The sequence below is a fragment of the Loxodonta africana genome, chromosome 18 (genome assembly GCF_030014295.1).
Source record: "Loxodonta africana isolate mLoxAfr1 chromosome 18, mLoxAfr1.hap2, whole genome shotgun sequence".
NCBI lineage: Eukaryota > Metazoa > Chordata > Mammalia > Proboscidea > Elephantidae > Loxodonta > Loxodonta africana.
In genome coordinates, this window is record NC_087359.1 from 12,091,366 (window position 1) to 12,107,500 (window position 16,135).

The 16,135-nt window shown below is 59.3% G+C and overlaps 4 protein-coding genes and 1 long non-coding RNA gene across 9 annotated transcripts in view; 3 read left to right on the top strand and 2 right to left on the bottom strand.

Annotated features, from left to right (window-relative positions):
• Positions 1 to 5,554, top strand: part of SLC38A10 (solute carrier family 38 member 10) — a 43,802-nt gene extending 38,248 nt beyond the window's left edge. For all 3 annotated transcript variants that reach the window (XM_064270567.1, XM_010596896.3, XM_064270568.1), the window contains one exon: positions 29 to 5,554. In XM_064270567.1, the coding sequence (XP_064126637.1) occupies positions 29 to 981 (953 nt within the window). In that variant the 3' untranslated portion in view covers positions 982 to 5,554. The remainder of the gene's footprint in view (positions 1 to 28) is intronic.
• Positions 5,036 to 6,205, bottom strand: NDUFAF8 (NADH:ubiquinone oxidoreductase complex assembly factor 8). Its single transcript, XM_023556807.2, has 3 exons — positions 6,068 to 6,205; positions 5,752 to 5,862; positions 5,036 to 5,284 (listed from the first exon to the last, which is right to left on the bottom strand). The coding sequence occupies exons 1-3, from the start codon at positions 6,149 to 6,151 to the stop codon at positions 5,258 to 5,260; spliced, it is 222 nt and encodes a 73-aa protein (XP_023412575.1). The 5' UTR covers positions 6,152 to 6,205; the 3' UTR covers positions 5,036 to 5,257.
• Positions 6,206 to 6,515: 310 nt separating this feature from the next.
• On the top strand, positions 6,516 to 14,290 carry TEPSIN (TEPSIN adaptor related protein complex 4 accessory protein). Of its 3 annotated transcripts, XM_023556803.2 has the most exons (13): positions 6,516 to 6,563; positions 8,501 to 8,573; positions 8,808 to 8,899; positions 8,986 to 9,079; positions 9,272 to 9,339; positions 9,606 to 9,684; positions 9,788 to 9,859; positions 10,131 to 10,334; positions 10,694 to 10,871; positions 11,153 to 11,266; positions 11,390 to 11,468; positions 12,075 to 12,209; positions 12,489 to 14,290. In XM_023556803.2, exons 1-13 carry the CDS (start codon positions 6,516 to 6,518, stop codon positions 13,065 to 13,067), a joined length of 1,815 nt encoding a protein of 604 aa, XP_023412571.1. In that variant the 3' UTR covers positions 13,068 to 14,290. The 3 variants fall into 3 exon arrangements, with proteins under 3 accessions (XP_023412571.1, XP_064126640.1, XP_010595199.1); XM_064270570.1 differs by lacking the exon at positions 8,808 to 8,899 and having other exon boundaries at positions 6,528 to 6,563; XM_010596897.3 differs by lacking the exon at positions 6,516 to 6,563 and having other exon boundaries at positions 8,402 to 8,573.
• Positions 12,201 to 15,515, bottom strand: LOC111752596 (uncharacterized). Its single transcript, XR_010318263.1, has 4 exons — positions 15,431 to 15,515; positions 15,028 to 15,122; positions 13,799 to 13,914; positions 12,201 to 12,346 (listed from the first exon to the last, which is right to left on the bottom strand). It is a non-coding gene; the product is annotated as an uncharacterized LOC111752596 (long non-coding RNA).
• A 420-nt stretch (positions 15,516 to 15,935) lies between these two features.
• The window catches only part of CEP131 (centrosomal protein 131), a 32,723-nt gene continuing 32,523 nt past the window's right edge, over positions 15,936 to 16,135 (top strand). The window contains exon 1 of the mRNA XM_064270571.1: positions 15,936 to 16,020. The gene's annotated coding sequence lies outside the window, so the exon portion shown is untranslated. The remainder of the gene's footprint in view (positions 16,021 to 16,135) is intronic.

Here is a 16,135-nt window from a genome sequence, read left to right on the forward strand (position 1 = left end):
GCTCATCTGCACTAACCTTCCTTTGCAGTGGACACAAAGGATGAGCCAAGGCCAGTGGCACCCCGTGACAAGGAGAGGGAGGCCCCCGCCCGGAAGCCGGGGCAGGACGTGCTGGCTCAGGCCGTGGAACCTGCGCCCAGAGACCGCCCGGCACCCCCCAAAGAACACGGCCCACGGGCTGCGGGAGAGCCCCAGGGGGCTGTGGTAAGAGGCGCAGCTGGCCTTCCTGGTGACAGCGCAGACATGGAGCCCCGGGCAGCCCAGGCCAAGGCTGGGAAAGGCCGGCAGGGCGCCCCACGGGAGCAGGAGCCACCCGCTGTGCAGAACCCCGCCGTGTCCCCCCATCCCCCTGGGCAAGGTCGAGGAGTCCTTGCCGAAGGTTCCCAAGAAGGGGAGAAACCTAGAAAGGAGGCGGCAGCTATCGGCACTGATGTTGGGAAGGAGCCCGCTGTGCCTGGGGCCAGGGTGGAGGCCCCGCAGGTGAGGCAAGACCCAGGGCCCGTGGCCGACCTGGCCCACCAGTCCAAGGGAGGAGCGGCCCTTTGGGCCCCGTCTGCGCCCGAACACTGGGGTGCCCCTGACGGGGGTCGGGGCCAGCTGTTGGGCCAGGCCCATCACCCGGAGGCCTGGAAAGAGGCGCCTGGAGGGAACCCCGCCGTGCAAGAGCCTGAGCTGAGGCTGGAGCCCGAGCCGGGGCCTAAGGTGGCCGCCCCAGAGGCCCCGAAGCTGGACAAGGCCAAGCCCAACCGCGACCTGAAGGTGCAGGCAGGCGCTGACTTGCGGCGGCGGCGGCGCCGGGGTCTAGCCCCCGACCTGGGGCAAGATGGCGTCCTCCTCAGCCTGCACCCCCTGCTGGGGCTTGGGGCCAACGGCCTGCGCGGTGCCCTGGAGGCCCAGCTGCACCAGGCGGCGCAGGGGGCGGTGCAGGTGGTGCGGAGCCGGCAGATGAAGCAGGTGCTGGGGGCCATGGAAGAGGCGTAAGTGCCTCCCTAGGGCGGGGCCTGAGTCTGCCCAGCTCACTCCCCTGGCTTCACCTGGGAGCGCAGTATCTCCTCCCTGTCCCCCCAGTCTTCAGATCTCACTGGGGTATCATTTGCAGAGTGGCCCCCGCCTGCCCTTCTCTTTGCCTCCTACTTTGAGGCTGTAACTAGAAGGTTCTTCCAACGTCCCACATAGTGCTGGGTCCTTTCAGCCTGAAGAGGGCCGCTCCCACCCTGAGCCCCAGCTGGGACCCACCACTCCAGGTGGCCTCTGTGTGTCAGAGACAGACCAGTCCCACACACCCAGGAGTGTGGCCCCTCTCGCCCTCACTGACCCTGCCCCATGAGACCTCTCAGAGCCAACTGACCACAAAGCTGGTTCCTCAGACGTCCCTTATTTACCTAGAGTCCTCTAAGTACGGTCAGCACCCTCCAATAAACACTGCCTGCTGCTGCCCCCCAGGGTCGCTGTGAGCTGCTGGGGGACCTCATATCTGCCTCTCCACCTTCCCCATGCGTTCCCAAATGAAACTGTTCTGAGTTTATTTTTAACTAATAGAAAAACCACTGATAGCTGAAAATAGTAAAGCTGGTATTGAGGTGAATTACCTAGAAAAAAGGCTCAGGATCCCACCAACATAAAGCATGATGGGCAATGGTGAGAGAACACCATTAATAAAGGTGATAACACAGGAAATCTCCCCGCCCAATATCACTGTTGGGTAGGCACGCTACAGGAAGGGGCAGCAAGTCCAGGGCATCCCCACTGGAGATGGTGCTTCCTTTCTCTTCGGTGGTCCATTGTCTTGGGAGGAGGGTGCAGCACCTCATCATAAACACAGCCTCCCTAGGTGCAGGGTGGTGCTTTTTAAGGGTTCAGAAAAGCTGGTGGTCACACACGCCGTCTGGGAGACGCATCGGTGGCAGAGGTCCACTGAGGCCCCAGGCGGTGGTGTGTCTGCACGGGTGCCTGCCCTTATCCTGGTGGAGACACCCCAAACCTTATGCGCTGGGCTGGCGTGGGGGCTGTGTGCTGACTACATGTAGGATGCCCAGCTGTGAGGAGGACTAGCCTTTGAGACGTTCCTCAGAAACCTCACCACACAGCTCTTCACCTGCACCTTCTGAAATAATTGTCATTTCTGTCTGAAAGCTGGAGATGGAAAACCAAAAGGGAAGAACACGCTTGGCATTTCTTAGGCTGAAAGAACTGAAGAAAAAATTCAAGCCTTGAGTTGCAATAATTAAGGATTCTATGGGGAAAATATTAAACGACGCAAGAAGCATCAAAAGAAGATGGAAGGAATACACAGAGTCATTATACCAAAAAGAATTAATCGATGTTCAACCATTTCAAGAGATGCATATGATCAGGAACCAATGGTACTGAAGGAAGAAGTCCAAGCTGCTCTGAAGGCATTGGCCAAAAACAAGGCTCCAGGAATTGATGGAATATCAATTGAAATGTTTCAACAAACAGATGCAGCACTGGAGGTGCTCATTCGTCTATGCCAAGAAATATGGAAGACAGTTTCCTGGCCAACTGACTGGAAGAGATACATATTTATGCTTATTCCCAAAAAAGAGGAACCAACCGAATGTGGAAATTATAGAACAATATCATTAATATCACACTTAAGCAAAATCTTGCTGAAGATCATTCAAAAACGGCTGTAGCAGTATATTGACAGGGAACTGCCAGAAATTCAGGCCGGTTTCAGAAGAGGACGTGGAACCAGGGATATCATTGCTGATGTCAGATGAATCCTGGCTGAAAGCAGAGAATACCAGAAGGATGTTTACCCGTGTTTTATTGACTATGCAAAGGCATTCAACTGTGTGGATCATAACAAATTATGGATAACATTGTGAAGAATGGGAATTCCAGAATGCTTAATTGTGCTCATGAGGAACCTTTACATAGATCAAGAGGCAGTTTTTCGGACAGAACAAGGGGATACTGAATGTTTTGAATTCAGGAAAGGTGTGTGTCAGGGTTGTAATTTTTCACCATACCTATTCAATCTGTATGCTGAGCAAATAATACGAGAAGCTGGACTATATGAAGAACGGGGCATCAGGGTTGGAGGAAGACTCATTAACAACCTGCGTTATGTAGGTGACGCAACCTTGCTTGCTGAAAGTGAAGAGGACTTGAAGCACTTACTAATGAAGATCAAAGACCACAGCCTTCAGTATGGATTGCACCTCAACAAAGAAAACAAAAATCCTCACAATTGGACCAATGAGCAACATCATGATAAACGGAGAAAAGATTGAAGTTGTATTTCATTTTACTTGAATCCCCAATCCACAGCCATAGAAGCGGCAGTCAAGAAATCAAAAGACGCATCGTATTGGGTAAATCTGCTACAAAGGATCTCTTTAAAGTGTTGAAGAGCAAAGATGTCACCTTGAAGACTAAGGTGCGCCTGACCCAAGCCATGGTATTTTCAATCGCATTATATGCATGTGAAAGCTGGGCAATGAATAAGGAAAACCGAAGAATTGATGCCTTTGAATTGTGTTGGCGAAGAATATAGAATATACCATGGACCGCTGGAAGAACAAACAAATCTGTCTTAGAAGAAGTACAGCCAGAATGCTCCTTAGAGGCAAGGATGGCGAGACTGCGTCTTAGATACTTTGGACTTGTTGTCAGGAGGGATCAGTCCCTGGAGAGGGACATCATGCTTGGCAGAGTACAGGGTCAGCGGAAAAGAGGAAGATCCTCAACGAGGTGGATTGCCACAGTGGCTACAACAATGGGCTTAGGCATAACAACGATTGAAAGGATGGCGCAGGACCCGGCAGTGTTTCGTTCTGTTGTGCATAGTGTCGCCTATGAGTTGGAACTGACTCGACGGCACCTAACAACAACAACCTGAAAGACGCTCCCCCGACCCCAGGTTGGCCTCACCCAGAGACCCGTGTCCCGTGTGATCACACAGGTTCTGGGTGTTCATGAGTCCAGGGACACGTTCCACCAGCACAGGGTGCCTCCGGCCCTTCATTAGAAGTGACCCTGGAGGAACCAGTGCCCAGTAATATCCCCCTAGACAGCCCCCAGCTGTCTAGGAGGATATTACCTGGGGTGGGATTTTATTTCTGCCTTGATTTTCCTGCTAACCTAGTTTTCTGGACCCTTTTCTGTTGGGAGGTACCACCATCCCCTCCTCTCCCAGGAGGCTGGAACAGCGCTGCCTGCCTGGCACATGCTGGCTTGTTTCTCACCTGTCCGCAGAGAGACAGGCAGAGTCCTGGGAGCACCCAGTGCTTTCTGAAACGTGCCAGTACTGGTGGGGTAGATCCAAGGGCGTCAGGTGCCTGGAACAAAGCCTCAGGTGGATCAAGGACGAGAGGGTCTCCACACCTGGGGAGAGGGGACTGATTATGGAATAGAATTTAGAAATGGGCCAGGTGAGGGCCTGAAAACAGGCCTGGGCTCGCTGGGTTGCAGGGCTACTCCTGCTCACTGGGCCTAGTGAGCCATGCTCTGGCATCTGGAGTAGGCTGCTGCATGAGAGGGGATGCCCACTCAAAGCAGTTCCCAGCGTGCCCAGGATTTTTGGGACCCCGATGGCCTGTGGGCTTTAGACTATTTAAATGTACGGCCGGGGCGGGTTCTGCACTTCTGATCTCCCTTTTAGCTCATGGAACGAGAGGATGGGGAGCTGGACTGGGCAAGAGAGATGTCAGTGATGAACTTGGGCTCCTGATACCAAGAGGAGGTAGCAAAAGGAGGGGTAAGGGGTCCCCCTTATAGCCCATTGTTAGTCTGGAAGTGTGACCCCACCTTTTCCTGGGACCAGGAAAGTCAGCTGTAGGATTCTCTACTGCATGGATTTTTTTTCCCCTCATGGTTTGCTGCTGTTCGGTGCCGTGGAGTTTGTTTTGATTAACCACCCCACGTACGATGGAAGGAAACACTGCCCAGTCCTGCACCATCCTCACAATTATTACTGTAACCCTTAAGGTGGCACTTCTAATTTTATTCCTGGTACATCCTTGTTCCCTGCCCTGCCCCCTGCACAGTCAAACAGAATCTGTACCGGTTGTCTTTTAGTTCAAGTATGTTTTATTCTGTCCCACACCCTGTTGTACATTCTTGCTGGGAAACCCACTCCCCCTCTTTCTGCAGCTCTCCCTGCAGAGACGCAGGCCCATTTGAGAGCCGAAGTCTCCATGCCTAGGTTTCAGCCTCAGTGTTAAATGCTGCCACGTGCTGTTGGCAAGGTTGGGCCTGGCTCTGTGCAGCTTGGGTGGGCTGGTCCCTCCTAGCAGCCTCCCTTCACGGTCTTGGCCTGAAAGAGAAGGTACTTTGTCAGCACAGGTAGTTTTCAGGTTAGATATGGCTCCAAAGCAAGAAAACTCCCACCACAAAGGTCTTCCTTGACCAAACTGGACTTAAGAAACGAGGCTGTGGCAGGAGGCTCAGCTGTGTGAACCCCAAAACACCAGGGTGTTGGTAAGGTGACCCCCCACCGCCCTCATCATCTCTGCTAATTCTCCGATGGTTTCTCAGGTTAATGTCATCGTCTTCTAATAAACACGTAAACTCCACGAAAACAAAAGAGTTTTGTGGACTTTTTGGCTGACTGTTATGGTGTCCCGACGTCTAAAGCAGCAGCAGGCGCTCGAGCACTGAAGGAATGAGAGGGAGGGCTACAACCCCGGGTGGAAACCCCTGGGGAGGCAGGCAGGTGGGCAGCAGGCAGACCACCGGTTCGGGTTCCCTCCTGACCTCTCGGGCCTCCCGGCGCCCACCTACCGCGGCGGTGAAGCACCTCCGCAAGGCCTCGAACTCCTGTGCGCAGAGGTCCTTCCTCAGGCGGCTGCCCGGGGCAGTGGAGGCCTGCACGCACCTGCCATACGCCGCGGCCTGCAGAGGAGTCGGGCGCGGGTCGCGGCGGTCCTCGGCGCCAGACTCGTCCCACCGCCCCCCGCTCCCAGGGTCCCTCCCGGTCTCGGCTTCGCCCACCGCCCTCCGCTGCGCGCGGCCCTTCCTGCCCGGGAGTAGCCCCATCGCCCTCCGCTCTTCTCCCCGCGCGGCCCTTCCTGCTCCGAAGACACTGCCTAGTCCTCACCTCGGTCCCGCAGGCCGCCAGGCGCTCGGGGAAAGCGCGGAGGCGGCCTCGCACGCGACTCCACACCGCTCCCTTCGCTGACATGAACGACCGATCCGGGCCCCCGCGGGAGCCGCCATTTTGGGTCCGTCCTCTTCCGGCGCCAGCGGCCTCAGAGAAGCGCACTTCCGCCCTGACCTACACCGAGCTCTCTAATTGGTAGACTTCGACCTTCGCCCTCCACAACCGCCTCCAGAGCCGCGGCTGGTCTCTCAGAGTCTTGCAATTGGCTTGTGTCCTTGTCTGTTCTTGCTCTGGGACTTTGGATTGGTTTATGCTCAAATTGTTTACCGAAGCCAGCCCAGTGCCCGCCCCACCGCGAGCGGTTGGCCAACTGGGCCAGCCCCGCGCGGTGATTGGACGGGTCTGGGCCTGGCGGAAGCAGCGTGGCCAGGAGGTGGGCAGCATTATGGCGGCAGCGCCGCAGCTGCGGGACCGCCTGAGCTTCCTGCACCGGGTGAGTGTCCGCAGTCTGTCAGGTCTGTCAGGTCCTCCCCCTGCTCTGCTTTCTCCCCGCGCGGGCCGCCCGCCTCGGGGTCACCGCATGCCGCCGCTTCTGGGCCCGGCCCGCCCTCCCGGTGCTCGCAGGGCCTGGAGCCGCCGCGCACCGCACAGCCCCTCCTCAGGCCCTCCCTGGCCTCGGCCCCGGCCTCAGTCCCCATCCCGCCAGCCAGCCTCCCACCCTCGGTCCCCTCTGTCACCTCCTCCCTGCCCTGGTGTCCAGCGTCCCGGTCCCCTGGCCTCGGTCCCCTCTGTCGCCTCCCTCCGCCCTGGTATCCAGCTTCCGGGTCTCCCGGCCTCGGGCCTCTCTGTCGCTTCCTCCCTGCCTGGGTGGCCAGTTTGCCGGTCCCCCAGCCTCGGTCCTCTCTGTGGTCTCCCTCTGCCCCGGTGGCCAGCCTCCCGGTCCTCCGGCCTCGGTCCCGTCTGTCGCCTCCTCTCCTCCCTGGTGTCCAGCCTCCCGGTCCCCCAGCCTCGGTCCCCTTCCCAGCTCCTCTCCTGCCCCCCGTGTTCTGCCTCCTGCTGAGGTCTGAGTCTCTCCTGAAGGCTGGGACACCCCCGTGTACAACGCAGGCACATCACTCCGATAGGCGCATCACTCCGACTCTGGTGTCAGCTCTGGGGTTGAAGCCATCTCTTTCTGAAGGACCTCAGCCGGGAAAGTGGGAGCTCTAGGCTGCGAAAGTCTGCTTTCTTTCCCAAATTAAAACAGCTTTAAGGAGAAAAAAACGTGGCGGGCATTGAACCCACACATACAGACCCCCTAGGCTCTCTCCAGGTCTGGTTGGCACGTGAGCCGTGTTTGCATTGGCCCATCCTGCCTTGTCCACTTAGCATCACCCAGACACGTTATCGTGCGCTGACACGATACTAGCGGCGCCCGTTTGTACCGTGTCACGTGCTTAGCACCCACGGGGTCTACGTACTCACTGCTTTAAACAATCCCAAACTCTCCTGTGTTTAGGATCAGGTGAACGACACGTTGGCTAATGAGAGGTTGATGTTCTATCCCTGTAAATAGTGCATTTCTTGCTAATAGCCACAGTGTGTGTGTGTGGCACACTGGTTAAAGCACTCAGCTGCTAATCGAAAGGCTGGGGTTCTAACCCACCAGTCAATCCTCACGAAAGATGTGGTAATCTTTTTCCATAAAGGTTACAGCCTTAGAAACCCTATGGGGTAGTTCTACTATATTCTACAGGGTCGTGGGTCAGAATCGACTACAGCAGTGGCCTTTGAGTGGGTGCTGAAAGACCTCGGAAGAAAGGCTTGGCGACCTGGTTCTGAAAGGTCACAGCCATTGTAGACACTGTGGAGTACACTTCTATTCCGATACGTGGGTTTACCACGAATGGAGAGTCAACTCAGTGGCAACTAGTACTGGTGCTGATAGATAAGTGTGTGCCGTAAATGAACATCCGCTTGTGCTGATGGGCAAACGTAAACACACAAGGTAAGCTGGGTGCAGGGTAGTTCTGTGAGGTCCGTGGCGGAGGTGGAGTGATTGGGTCTGTCAGCCCAGGCAGTTCTGTAATGTTGCCACTTCAAGCTCTGTAAAGACTGAGCCGCGTGCTGTATTTTTGTGGGAAGGGCTTGCCGCCAGGCTTGTTTCTCCTGCTTGGCCATAGACAGCGCATTAAAGGCACTTTGAATTGTGCTGCCCGGCTGTGGGTGGGGGCCATTTGCGGTGCCTGTTTCGACCTGCTTGGAGAGCCACTGCCCCGGATCCTTTCCCTGATGGGTGTGCCAACAGTGAGATAGCTGGAAGCTGGCACCCCTAAAGCACCAAGCACTGGGATGGCACGTCTCAGGAGTTTCCGGAGCTTCGTCACCTGCAGTGGCTGTGGGCTCACCCACGTGGGTGGCTCCTCACGCAGGGCCTCTTGCTCTCTCCAGCTTCCAGTCCTCCTGAAAGGCACGTCGGATGATGACGTCCCATGTCCTGGCTACTTGTTTGAAGAGATTGCTAGTATCCTTCCTGGGTGTCTGGGTTGGGGGAGTGGGCATCAGGGCCCTGAGTGGCCCAGAGATTACTGGGGTTCTTCTGCTACCCCGAGGTGGGCTCCGCGGGTGCTTGCACCCATAGTCAGGTGCGGGCAGGTCCGAACGTGGTGTTCCGATGACACGGGCCCTCGGGGGAGCATGTGCTGAGCAGGCCGAAGTGACGGGATAGCCTGCCTTCCTTCCCTAACCCCACACCCAGACATCTCCCACGAGTCCCTGGGGAGCAGCCAGTGCCTCCTGGAGTACCTCCTGAGGCGCTTGCAGAGCAGCTCGGGCCACGTGAAGCTCAAGGTGGGAGGGGAGGGGAGGCGGGTGAACTGCCCAGGGTGGAGGCGGCTGCTGCCGGCTGCCTGCCCACATAGCTCTTCCAACCCCAGGTACTGAAGATCTTGCTCTACCTGTGCAGCCATGGCTCCTCGTCCTTCCGGGGCATCCTGAAGCGCAACTCTGCCTTCATCCAGGAGGCCACCGGTGCGGGCGGGCGTGTCGTCTGGGCTGAGAGCACCCCCTCTAAGCGCAGCAGCCTTGCAGCCCAGACTGGGGGGTGGAGCTGTGATGGGGTGACGCGCTCTGCTTCCCCCCGGGGTGGGCTTCCAGAGTGTGCCCGCCTGGTGCCCAGGGCACCTGGTGCCAGACTGAGCACCGCCTCTCCTCTGTCTGCAGTCTTCACTGGGCCCCCCGACCCTCTTCACGGGAACAGCTTGTACCAGAAGGTCCGGCTGGCCGCCCAGGTGAGTCGCCTCCTCCGGGCCATTGTTCCCCTCCACACTGCACAGTAGCTTCATTCTCCCTCCCCCCGACCTGGGTACCCTGGGCTCTGCCTGGCCTGGAACCCCTGCCCCCGCCCCAGAGCCCCGTTGGCAGCCTGTACAGTGCAGAGGAGGTGCAGGTGGTTCTAGGACTGTGGAGAGTGGGGGAGGAGGGCGTGGAGGGGTGGGGGGACAGGGGGGCAGGGGTGTGGTGCGGCGTGCCTAAATAATCTCCGGCTCCTGTTTAGGACTTGGACAGCGCCCTGTTCTCAGATGCGGTGTCACCACTGTCTGCCCCCCGAGTCCCCAGGCTGCTGCCTCCCACTGGTACGTGACATGCCCCTCCCTGCCATCCTGGGCTCTGCATCCCCAGTATGCGTGTGTGCTGCAGAGGGGGGCTACAGTGCTGACCCAGGGTCTCCTCCCCTAGGCATGGGCTCCCAGCCCCGGCCCCACAGCACCCTCCAGGGCTTCGGCTACAGCCATGAGAGGGGCCGTACAGGTGAGTCCTGTGGCTGCCCCCCTGGGGAATGGGAGCTAGTGCTCCAGGCTGGCCCAGCTGCCCCCAAGGGCATGGCATGAAGGGCCGGGGCAGCCAGCTGGCCTCTTCTACCCTGGCATGCTAACCTCCCTCGTCTTCTCTGTCCACCTGGGTTTGACCTTCTGCTGGGCCATGAGGAGGGTGGGGTGGGGACAGAAGTGCTCCATAGCAACAGCATGCCCGGAGAATGAGGTGAGGGACCAGCACCATTCTATTTCCCCTCCCGACACAGGCTCTGTGGGGGAAGCCTTCCTCTCCACGATCCAGAAGGCTGCAGAGGTGGTGGCTAACGCCATGCGTCCTGGGCATGAGCAGCCTGGTGCGCAGAGGTCCACGCTGGGGGATGACACCTACCAACCCGCTGTGACACCATCAGCCAGCCACAGCCACCCCTCCCCTGGGAGGCTGCTCCCAGGGGCCAGCCCAGGCACTCGAGGTACCATGGCAGGGACCTCGCTGGAGTCTAGCTCTCCCTCCCTGTGGCCCGGCGCGGGACAAGCCTTAAAGGGGGGCGGCCTTCACCTCTGGGGGCTGGAGGGGCATCAGAGCCATGGGACAGCCACAGTGTTCCCACATGCAGGAAGACACAGCCCCTGGGCCAGGGCGGGCTAGAGATGAAGGGAATCCCCAGTGGGGTTGTCGGCCAAGCCCTGTCCCCAAAGCACCACACAGGGTGACTCACAACTGAGCTGGGCGACAGCTCCTCCCAGGCTGTCCCCGGGTCTCTCCAGGGGTCTGTGAGCCTAGGGGGCAGTATGAGGTCCCTGGGACTGACCTGCCTTCTGTCTTTCGCAGCTGTGAGACACCAGCCAGGGCAGCCTGGGGGCGGCTGGGAGGAGCCAGACAGCAGCCCCAGCTCCCGAGGGTCTTCCCAGGAGAATGGTAGCCAGAGCAGGGCCTCTGACTCTGGTAGCGGCTGTGTCAGTGATGGCTGTTCAAGGGTGGGCCGGGAGCCTGGCGAGCTGGCGGAGAGGTGAGGGGCGTGGCCAGGCATCAGGGGACAGCCCCTTTCTCTTTTAGTCCAGTCCCACTTAGATCCCCTCTTCCCTCCTTGGATCCCCCCTCCGGATCCCTCCTCCCTGGGTTCCCCCTCCCTGGATCCTCCCTGCCTGGGTCCCCACTTCCTGGCCCTTCCCTAGTATTTCACTGTAGCTTGGGGAGGAGGGAGGGGTCTGCAGTCTAGCACGGGCCATTCCTCTCTGACTCTTCCCTGAGCTGATTGTCCGCCTGTCTGTTTGTCCATCTGTCTGACAGGGTTGAGGCTGTGGCCCTGAGCGACTGCCAGCAGGAGGCGAGCCTGGTGAGGGCTGTGATGCAGGGATCACGTGCCTTCCTGAGCCATGAGGAGATCCAGCACTTCCTCAAGGAGTGAGCACCCACTGCCTGCTGCGGGGAGGGGGGACACCCACAGGCCCACATGCTCCCCTGAAGCCCAGGTCTGGCCGTGGTCACCCCTTGGCCAGCCCCTGGCCCAGCTGTCCCTCTGTGCAGGTGTGGGCGGCTCAACTGCGAGGCCGTGCTGGAGCTGCTGACCCGCCACCTGGCTGGGGCCCAAGAGTGTGAGCAGATGGTGAGGGCCTGGCGAGGAGGGCTGGAGTGGGGCGTATGCCTGTGTGTGCACAAGTGTGTGTGTAGATGTGCATGCGTGAGTGTGCGTGTACATACATGTGTGTATGTGTATACGTGAGTGTGCCTACGTACACGGGCATGTGCGTGTGTGTACATGAGTGCTTATGTGCACAAGTGTGCATGTATATGTATGTGTCGATGTTCTCTGTGTGTGTGTACATGTGTGAGTGTATTAGTGTGTGTGTACATGTGTGAGTGTGTACTAGTGTGTGTGTCTGAATGCTCGCGTGTGCAGGCATGGGTGTATGTATGTGCGTGAGAGCATGCGTGTATGCAGAGGGGTGGGGGGGAAGGGGCAGCGTCTCCACCCTGACTCCTCAGCCTCCCCAGACTCTGTGCTGGGGGTCAGGGTGGGGTCTGCAGTGGCCACCTGGGTGACCCTGTGCTTGGTCCCACAGTGAGAAGCCGGAGAGAGCCACCAGGCCGTCCTCCTCTGGGAGTGACTGTGCTGCCTGGTGGTCCCTCCCTCCTCACTGTCCAGGCCGGCTGGGGAAGGGGAGGAGGAAGAGGTGTGTGGTGCGAGCCCCCCCATCCCACTCTCCCACAGAGAGCCCTGTGTGCCCTGTCCGCCATCGGTGGCGCTGACCTGCTATCCCAGGATCACGTGCTCTTCCTGGCCCGGCCACGGCTGCAAGAACTCAGTGTGGGCAGCCCCGGGCCTGTGACCAACAAGGCCACCAAGGTGAGCACCGGGGGGTCGCCCTGTGCATGGCTCTGCGGGACGTCACGTCGTCAGAACGAAGATGTCAGGACACGCTCACTGGCATGATGGCCGTGGAAGGGAGAATGCAGGCGGTGCATGCAGCACGGCCTGGGCATCTGCGGGGGACGGCCGTCAGAACTGGTGCCCCAGAACTGGCCCTGCTCTGTGTTGTGGCACTTGGAGAGGCACTCAGGGGCTGGGGCCTTGTCTTCTGCTTGACCCCCTGGCCCCAGCCTCCTCTCTCTCCCGGATTTCCAGATCCTGAGGCACTTTGAAGCTTCCTGCCGGCACCAACCCTCTCCACGGAGGCTCCCGGCCGAGCCCAGCCCCACAGTGCCTGTGCATGCCCAGGCTTGCCCTCCCGACCTGCTGACTGACGCCTCACCTTTTCCGGATAGCCAGCCATCCCTGCAGCCTCTGAGTCCATCCCTGTGCCTGCCTGAGGGTACTGCTCTTCCAGGGGAGCTACAGCCCAGCCCTGTGCCCACCCCAGCCACCAGGGACACACGTGCAGGCTGGGAGAGTTCCAGGGACGCTGAGATGGGCCCGGCAGGTTCCCAGGAGCCAAGGGTCAGGTCTGACACCCTGGACGGAGGCCCAGAGCCTAACTCAGGCCCTGGAGGCTGCCTGTGGGCTCCAGTGGCCAACGGCAGCAATTCCTTGTTCGCGGGCATGGAGTTAGTAGCCTGTCCCCGCCTGGTGAAGGCTAGGGCTTCAGCCAGGGAGCCCCTCCTGCCGACCTCAGCTCCTGAGGCCCCGCGGACATTGGCCCCCACAGTAGCAGCCCAGGCTTCTCCCACCTCACAGCTGTCGGCCTTTGCATTCTTGAACACGTGATGTTGTCTGTCCTGACCGCCCACCCCTGGGATCTCCTGTCCCAGGCTCGCCTGTGTGCACCGAGGAGCAGTCCCCTTTGGTGACGGCCCATCCTTTGACCTCCTGCCGCCCCCCCCCCAACCCCAGTGCCCCCTACAGAGCAAGCACTGTCCTGAGCAGAATGGGAATGGGAACATCACCAATAAAACCCTAGATGGTGCCCTTGTGCCGCTGCAAACCACCCGGAGCTGGATGGGCACAGAAGAGGAGGGGTGGTATGGCTTCTCCCAGGGGGGCTGTGCATCCTGACAGCCCTGCAGGGGCACACCACGACGCTGTGCTATCTCAAGGCAGGCAGTGTGAGCTGATGTGGGTGTCACACTGTCCCCCGGCCCCACCTGGGGACACCGCTAGTCTCTTCTACATATGGTGCGTCCTTGGTACCTCCCATCCCAGAGCACGGGAGAAGGGAGGTACTGGCAGCCGCTGCATGTAGGGGGCCGTCGTCCGTCCATGTAGGAGGGTGGGACAGGGTGCTGTGGCAGCACAGACTCAGAGTGGGCTAGGCCCAGCTGTCCTGGGGCCACCTCCCCAGTCCTTGAGGCCCCACCCTGTCTCTCACTGGCTAGGACCCAGCATCTCCATGTGGGCCGGGGCTGGATAAGGGCAAAGCGTGGGCCATTAGCTCAGTTCCAGGTGATGTGAAATGAAACAAGACCCCAGGGCTGCCTCCGTCTCCCCCATCTCCTTACCTTCAGCTGGCTGCTTGGGTATGCAGTCCTGCGATGGTGGGGGATGGGTGGCAGACATCAGACAGCTGACCTCTGTCAGCCCCCCTGTTGTCACTGAGGGGCCCCTGCAGCCATGCCTGCAGAGAAACATTTCTGGTGTGGCTTTGGAAGCAGTTTCTTTGTTCTTCCTTCGAGTGGTGATTTCTGAGCTAAAATCCCTTTCCCTGCAGGGAGGTCATCACCAGCCACAGATCCCCACTTCTGGTTCTGTCAGTGGTGGGGTGGGGTGGGTGCTGGGAGGCAGGTTTTGTGCACCGGGGCTGAGGAGTCTGGCCTGTGGCCATTACATATGTCAATCCCTGTTAGAGCCATTTCCACTCACTGGGGCATGACGGCTCTCCAGGGTCACAGGGACGGGCCTTGAAAGACGTGTCCAGCCCATCTCAGAAACACCTGAGGAGGCCTCTGGGATCAGCACTTTGCAAATAAACACTGTTGTTTACACAACGAGAACAGTTTTCGCCCTCCCACCCCCTTTTTCTTAATCCACTTCTATGTATCTACCCCAGAAAATGAACACTGATGTTCACACCAAAGCTTACAAGTGAATGTTTATAGCAACTTTAGTAACAACTGCCCCAAAATGAACCCCTACAGCCTTCCACTGACGAAGATAAGCCACCGTGAGTCCACACCAGGCAACCACACATGGGACTCTCAAAATGCCAAGTGAAAGAAGCTAGACTCAGAGGCCATGTGGTATGCAGTTCTATTTGTACAACATTCTTTTGGAAAAGGCAGAAATAGAGTGATGAGGAACAGACCCACGGGAGGAAGGGGTTGAGGGTGAGGGAGGGTTTGACTACAAAGGTGGGGCAAGGGATTTCTTTGGTGTGGGAGAGTGTTGTGCATTTTGACTAGTGGTTACGCGACTGTATGTGTCTGTCAACAGTGCTGCACGCCAAAAAGTGAATTTTACTGCATATAAATGAAAAAAAAATCTTTTTAAAAAGGGGGAACAACCTGCTATATTGAGGGTAAAAATAACTTTCACTTGGAGAGACCAGGAAGGCTTCATGGAGGAGATGGGATTTCAGCTGCTCTGAAGAGAGCAGTGGGATGAAGGGCTTTCTAGGAAAGGAAGAACATGGACAGCAGGGGAAACTCGGGCATCGGCGGCGGTGGATGCGTGGAGGACCTGTTCCACCCGCGTGTGGGAAGGCAGGTGCAGTGCCCGCTTGGGGACCTACCTGTTGGACGTGACGGAGAGGAGTCCTGCAGATGGCCGACAGTGGGGTTACAAGTGAGAACAACCCCAAGAAGAGACTGCTGAGCGGGCTCAAAGCTTTTGAAGGGAAAAACAAAAAGCATGGTTATAAAAAGAATACACGAGCGAGAAACCAGCGCGCGGTGTTGAGACCTGAGGACGGAAGGACGGAGCGGGCCCTGGACTTCGGGACAGTGTCCCAGGGACCGGGGGGCGAGCGTAAGAAGGGCTCCCATTGCTGAGAGCTCCTCGACCTGGCCTTCGAGGCCGGTGCTGCCTTGCGAGCGCCGGCCTCGGACACGCGAGACTCTGGGACACTCGGCCGCGGGACACGCCAGCCCCAGGGCACGCAGCCCCTGGGACACCTGCCCTCCGGGGAGAGGTACCAGGTCTGCACGGGGTCGTGAGTCGGCAGGTCCCAGCCGTGCTTACAGACTGGCCTCAGCGGATGGACAGCTCCGGCGACGCTGCCTCCTCCTGCAATTCTCCCAGCCTCGTCGGCCCCGCCCCTCTGACCAGACCTTTTCAGCTGTGTCCAATCGACAGCCAGGGCCTGCCGCCATGCCCCGCCCCCAGAGTGCCCGCCCCTTCCTGCCGCGTCCAACCGGCAGCCCGGGCCGGGCCCGTTTTCCCGCCTCCAGAGTGCCCGCCCCTTCTGCATGTCCAATCGGCAGCCCAGCGCCTCTGCGGCCCCCAGCACTCCGCTGCTTCTCCCGCCCCTGGGCATGCTGAAGGACAGCGGAGCAGTCCAATAAGTCCGCGAGATAGCCGGAGTGGGCGGCCGCAGGGCCAGTCCGGTCGCGGCGCGGCAGGGGGCGGGCCGCGTGGCGGACGCTGTGGGTGGTGCCTGCTGGTTGCTAGCCGCCGCCGACTGGGCCACCGCCTGTCGCCGAGGCCGCAGAGGCCGAGCTGGGGCGCGCGGGCACGGGGTGCGGGCCGGGGCCTGGTCCGGGCTCGCGGCTCCCGGGCCGCGCAGGTGAGGAGGCCAGGGCGGGGGAACACGGAGTCCACCGGCGGGAACCGGGGACCTCGGCAGGAGCCGAGCCCGGGCCTGGGGGCGGGGGTCGCCCGGCGAGGGAGGCGCAGGACGT

Coding starts and splice junctions, on each gene's coding strand:
- TEPSIN (XM_010596897.3), top strand. CDS start 8,402: ATGGCACGTCTCAGGAGTTTCCGGAGCTTCGTCACCTGCAGTGGCTGT. Junction 9,860..10,130: donor CCATGAGAGGGGCCGTACAG/GTGAGTCCTGTG, acceptor CTCCCGACACAG/GCTCTGTGGGGGAAGCCTTC. Junction 10,872..11,152: donor CCTGGCGAGCTGGCGGAGAG/GTGAGGGGCGTG, acceptor TCTGTCTGACAG/GGTTGAGGCTGTGGCCCTGA.
- NDUFAF8 (XM_023556807.2), bottom strand. CDS start 6,151: ATGTCAGCGAAGGGAGCGGTGTGGAGTCGCGTGCGAGGCCGCCTCCGC. Junction 5,863..6,067: donor TGGCGGCCTGCGGGACCGAG/GTGAGGACTAGG, acceptor ACTCCTCTGCAG/GCCGCGGCGTATGGCAGGTG. Junction 5,285..5,751: donor GGAGGTGCTTCACCGCCGCG/GTAGGTGGGCGC, acceptor CTTCTCTTTCAG/GCCAAGACCGTGAAGGGAGG.